Raw genomic sequence first — 6269 nt, 5'->3', positions numbered from 1 at the left:
TTATAATATTAAAATCATGGTATACACCAATGGCCAATTGCAAATATATTTTGAGGTGCATGTCAATTGACATTCCTTATTTGATTAAGTAGTGCTTTGCCGTCATATATTTAAGGCATCATCATCAAGGCTTTGGTATTTGCACTCAGTCAACGTGATACATTTTATTGTGACATAATTCTGTCATGTAGTCTCTCTATATTTTTTCTAAACTAGTTCACATGCAAGTTGCTAGCCCTGGAGTAACTTGCATGTAAACTAATTTTAACTGCAGTTCCAGAAACCACAAGTAACCCACAATCACACCTAATGTAGTTTAGAGCAGGCTTTATGGCAGATTGACACTCAATGGATGCCTTGAGTGCTCATTTGTGCCATTGAATTATTTCAGACCATGCATTTGACACATTTAATGTATTGCTGGCTTTATTGACTCTGTCAAAGGTCTCAAGTAAAGTTATAAACACCCAGATGTTCTTTTCCAAAATGATCTCAATGACCAGATGGTATTCTAAACATTTGGGCTGTGATGGGTGGAGCTGTGGTTCTTCTTTTCTTTTGATCAACATGATCATATTTCTGCAACTATTCCCTTAACATACTAATGCAGCACTAACTTTAGGTATTGTCTGTATCTTTTAGTGTTATAATATTTAAAATACAGATACACCTCAAAGTGCTGTTGCAGCTTGGGAACATGTACTTTTGCATATATAAAGTTTGCTACAGTAAGAAAGAAGGCTGAGATCTTTCAGTGTCCCTTACTAAAAAAAACATTTTACTTGTAGATTTAAGAGACGGTGTCCTTTTTGTTTCTCTGACAGTGCTGCTTTCATAGAGATTCTCTTAAATGGTTGACTCACTCGAATTACAAAGGGATATTTTCCCACCACTGTTCATCTAGTAGTATCTAGCCATGCACCAAGTCTCTGTTTGATCTACTGAGGGTTTGGGATATTTGTCTGAGATTCCCGACAGCACCCCAGTGCAACCAGAAATGTTGTTATTGCTGCTCAAGGCCAACCCCTGAGGAACAGTGAAGGGTGTCTGCAAATGTTTTGGCATCGAAATTGAAGGTCATGTGACATAATCTGACCTAGAAAGAATCTTCACCATGCACAATACTTGTAAAACAATGAAGAAAATCTACTGTCACATGCATTTAATGCACTGTGTGTGTGTGATATGTGCCCAGTAAAACTGTATCTGGTATTATTGTGCATCAATAAAGGACTGAGGAATAACATTTGAACAAGTTTTTCCAGATACAATGACCTGGTTGATCTAAATAATTTACAGTCATCACTGTCAACAGTGTTTAGTGGAAACACACCAGTGTTTTTATACGTTTTACCCCACTTTCTATACACAGAGTATACATTACTGCTGACCATTTTCGAAAGCATACTGTAGCATTTAAACTGAGGACCACAGTTTTACTGTTTTTAAACTTGCAGAGACCTAAAGGCATTGTTTGAATCTTTTGAATTGGGCTTGACTGAGGTACTTATTCATAGCCACTTTATCACCTACAGTAGATGTCGGCCGGCACACCCCCAATTAGGAGAAGCAGAAAGGAATCCTGACACTGAAGCTAAGCAACATATTGCTGTGGACGGGGGCAGCAATAAAACTTATTTTGGGCATCTAATAAAGCCCACCTAAAAAAAAAATCAGTATTAGTTTAAGTTTACTCTATATTTAGAATATTTTCACTGCTTTGCCTGGCTGCCAAACAGTTTTTAACGATGGGGAACTGAAGCCGTTCTATTGCTCTCTTCAAAGCCACCAGACAAATTTTGACATAACAGTAATTTTACCTTGCAGAAAACATTGGCCTGGCCTACTTCTGTTTGTTAGTTTTGTGGTATGCAAGGTTGTATTTCTGTTTTTGTCAATGGAATCTGGTGGCTTTGAAGAGAGAATTGATGTACACAATGGCTGTCTGATGGAAAGGCAAAGTGGTGAAAATATTCTAAATATAGCGCACACTTAAAAAGATTATTTCTTTAGGTGGGATTTTTCATAGTTCGTTTAAAGATGTTTTGCTGATGCCCCCGTCCACAGCGGTACATTGCTTAGCTGCCATGTCGGGGCACATTTCTTCTTCTCCAGACTGGGGCGTGCCGACTGACATCTACTGTACGTAATACACTGACTATCGATAATTATCTCAATCAACCACACTTTAAAAGATCTAAACGATCCCTTTAAACACTGCTTGACAGTTAACAACAAACTTTCGCATTTTGCCAAAGTAATCCAGATAAAAACAATTTGGTTTAAAAAGCCTTCTGGGTCAGTGATTTCAAATGTAATGGGAACATTGTATATCTGAGAATTGAGAGTGGGCTATGAAACAACTATTATGCAAATGCAAAAAGCGACCAAATTCAAATTGTGCCTTTTAATGACATCCATGTTTGTTTCTCATGTTTTTTCCAGGTCGGATTTTCTGACAGCACAGCAGTGAATGCAGTGCTGTTAGGCAACTATCAGTTAAATGTGGGATATTGTAGCCCCTTATCGGCACCAACCCATTTTTTAAAGACTGTTTTCAGCTGTAGTTATAGCACAACTTTATGAAAATGGTCAGCAGAAATGTAAAGTTTACATTGTTAGTAGTTAGTGGGCTAAAACACGGAAAGTACTGTTTTATTTAATTAAAATCCACACAGCATGCGAATACCAATGGCGATCATGTCAAATTCACGTGTGGGAGTATGTTATTTTCCTCAGTGTTTTTCTGTTTTCGTCTTTTTTCCCAGTTTTAGCATGTCCAATGAGATCTAAGGGTCTGGCCTGTTAATGCCGCTGTCACCGGCATGCAATTCTGTAATACGTCTTTTACAATAAACTCTCATTGGACATTGGATTTAATGTCAGTCAAAGTAGCAGTTATCCTATCTGCAGTGACCCGCATTGACAACCCACTTGGAGATCAGATCGGACCTGTGTACGTAATGCAGGTTGCTGGGTGAGAAAGGCTGAATGCAGGATGGACAAATGACCAGAGAGTAGACGAACTCGAGCCAGACCATGTAAGCTGTTTGACTCTCGGTTATCACGTTTAACTACGGGCCAGCCCCGTGTTGGGAAATACGTATTGAACACAGGTAGATGTAGAAGGGGGTTTAAGAAGGTAAATAATTTCACGCACTGATGAGTGTTTAAAACCCAATATGGTATTAAAACCATAAACATTTTACAGTTTTAAAAACATGTTTATCATGAACTGTCAGATTATGTGCATCCTGTCCTCATTTTTGAAACGTAATACTCCACTGGAGTATAAAGGGGTTAAAAACAGTTGAAATTACACTTCATTGTCAGTAAATATGTGCAGACTTTGTTCGTAATTTTATTTTTTTGTGTCTTTAACACAAAATTAATTGGCTGAGGAGCATGCCACCTTTCAGCCAGCTCTGTTTGTGTTCAAAAAGACTGTAGTTCTTCAACTGCAAGCTGTCACCATTGGATGAACTAGAAATCTTTCGTAACTTTTATTTTCACATGAAAGAATCCCTGAAAAATGTCTGTCAGACTTGAACAAGCAAAAGAAAAACATAGTAGGAAATAAATTAAAAGTATCCCTCCCCATTAACCAAAGGTGAATAAACTAAGTATATATGTCGTTCTGTTTTTTCTGTAAAGAATACTTGTAATAAATTCTTTCTCTTCAAAACTGTGTATCAATTCTCTTTTTCTCTTTTCAGCTTTTATTTTAAATGCATGTCCTGCAGTTTGAATTTGTGACTCGACGAGCAGAGTTTTATATTGACACATCAGTTCAATATTTTGTTGGTTAATGTGGTTTGAACAGTGGTGACTCACTAAAAATATCTGATCAGATTTAGAATCAATTTCCCAGCTTAGGGATAATTTGCACCTAACAAATAATTGGAATGATTTTGTTAAATTTTCAAGTTCCTATTGTTATACTGAATTATGATTTTGCTATAAAGTATAACAATATCCAGCTGAACACAATGTTACTGATTATGAAATGAACCTCAGGTACCTTTTACTTCTTTTCCACTTTTGAAAGAATCGCTAAGAAAATGCTATTGGCTGAAATCAAAGCCAACTTCTCCTCGGGCGAAGATATCTCTTCGGATGAGGAAACGCAGGAGGATGAATCTGACTTGGAGGGTGAGAAGGAGTTCAAACAAGGCAATGAGGATAATGAAACGGAAGAAAATGGTAAGTATTTTTTTAAGTAGCACATTTTTTGCTTTCCGCTTGTGCATCTTTTCTATAAGCACACAATCTTTCCCAGTTTTAGTCCTAATGATCAGTAGTGGAATTTGATATTTGTACTTTACAACCATAGTTGTGAAAATTGGAAAGTTACCTTTTGTGAATTATTAAAAGGGGGGGGAAATTATATATCTGCTGCAGGACAAGACATGACATCAGATTCATCTGACCCCACATGTGATGGGCCCACCTCCAGACACCATCTTCTCAGCCACAAACTAACCTTAGATGAGGGAACACCGAGTGACGTAGGAAAGCAGGAGGGCAAGCAAAAGGCCAGCAGCAAACACCTGGGCTGTAAGGACACGTCTAACATTAGAGACTGAGCTGTCTGAACAGGAAGTACCTATTTTGCTCTAATGTCTGACTTTGATTTCTGTTAAGCTCATAGTGAAAGTGATGGTGACAGTAACGAGTCTGAGCCAGAAGATCTTGGGATGAGCGAGGAGCTGAGTCAGTCCGAGGATGAGGCCGGTGAAGATGGACTCAAAAGGTACATTTATACATTTCATCTGCCAACGTTGACATCCAAAACAATAGATCAGGTATAGCAGGATTACAAAGACAGCAAACTGACTCAGTGATGTCTGTTCTGCAGCAAGATCTATTTAAAATCTGCTGTCCGTGTCAGCCACCATTTGCTACTGATCACAACAGACCATCTAAGGTGGTAGCAACAAAAAAAACTGTGTTGAATTGTAAGTAAGGGTGGATTTTAATGCTTATAAATTCAAAGTTTCACTTGTGAGAGAATGATCGTGCTATGCCTTTTATTAAAAGTTACACAGTCAATCTTTAAAATGTTATATAATATGAACGAGCACATGAACATACGGTATTGTTTGCCTTCACTCAATACAACATGAACCTGGATAACATACAGTAATGCAATCAAATACAAATGCATTTCAATAACACAACCTTTGCACATCTTGTGCTTTTTTTAATCTTATTTAATGTAAATTTTGGAATCTTATTAATCTATGGTAAAGCATTTATACTTGGGCTAATGTATCATAATGGTTTAGACTGTACAAGTGTTCATGATAGTGCATCCACCCCTGCTGTGCACTGACTGAGCAAGTTCAGTTAGTTTATTCCGATAATAGAAGCCAAGAGCGTTAACAATCAAGAAATTATGAAACAAGCAGTCCAAGTCAAGCATAGATCAAGATTTAATAAAAAAACAACTGTATTTAGACCAAATTTTTTATGCTGAATATTTAATTATTGTTGCTTTCTGGAAAAACCCAATGCATTGTCTGTCTATCACACACACACACACACACACACACACACACACACACACACACACACACACACACACACACACACACACACACACACACACACACACACACACACACAAACCTCAGTATATATATTATGTACATAGTTAATTTTCATATCTGATTCTCTCCTCTTTTTAGCTCCAGGTTATCCAGGAAAGAGAAGGAGGCATTGAGTAGTTATGAAAAGAAGATACAAGTTCCCTGCATTTGGTTGTCCGACTCCGACAGCGAAAAGGTAACGGCTGATGTTATAACTGAGATTTATTATTCTTATTTGCATCTCCTCATCTCTAACGCCTTAAAATTGGGAGTTGGCTCTGGTGTCTAATGGTCATATCGCTTGTTGAATCTTTCTGTATTTGAGCAGAGTGATAAAGAGAATGGAGATGAGAACAGCGACAGTAAAGGCACCCCAAAAGGACGCAAAAAGATCCGGGATATCATTGAAGATGCAAATCTCCGCGCTGAGACCCAGGAAGCCCTCAGAGAGGAAGAGGAGAGACGCCAACGGTTGGCATTTAAGAAACAACAGATGGAGGACAGGAGAGAGGTACTGCATACACAGCAGGTCAAAACAGACCATTATCTGCACTGTCAATGACAAATGGATATTCACAGTAGTTTAACACATTTCTGCAGCAGGACTTGCTCATTAGATATTATATCTCTGTTAATAAATCGCAATAATCAAAGTTTTGTCACTGACAGTAGCACTTT

At 37.9% G+C, this 6269-nt stretch overlaps 1 protein-coding gene across 3 annotated transcripts in view; it reads left to right on the top strand.

Moving 5' to 3' along the window:
• The window catches only part of LOC116700195 (transcriptional regulator ATRX), a 27569-nt gene that overhangs the window by 11345 nt on the left and 9955 nt on the right, over nt 1-6269 (top strand). For all 3 annotated transcript variants that reach the window (XM_032533151.1, XM_032533150.1, XM_032533149.1), the window contains exons 11-15: nt 4049-4203; nt 4402-4557; nt 4645-4753; nt 5691-5787; nt 5920-6102. In XM_032533151.1, the coding sequence (XP_032389042.1) occupies nt 4049-4203; nt 4402-4557; nt 4645-4753; nt 5691-5787; nt 5920-6102 (700 nt within the window). The remainder of the gene's footprint in view (nt 1-4048; nt 4204-4401; nt 4558-4644; nt 4754-5690; nt 5788-5919; nt 6103-6269) is intronic.

This window comes from Etheostoma spectabile, chromosome 13 (assembly GCF_008692095.1).
Source record: "Etheostoma spectabile isolate EspeVRDwgs_2016 chromosome 13, UIUC_Espe_1.0, whole genome shotgun sequence".
In the NCBI taxonomy this organism is placed as follows: Eukaryota; Metazoa; Chordata; class Actinopteri; order Perciformes; family Percidae; genus Etheostoma; species Etheostoma spectabile.
The sequence above is the reverse complement of the archived record's forward strand: the minus strand, read 5'-3'. Positions and strand labels throughout refer to the sequence as shown.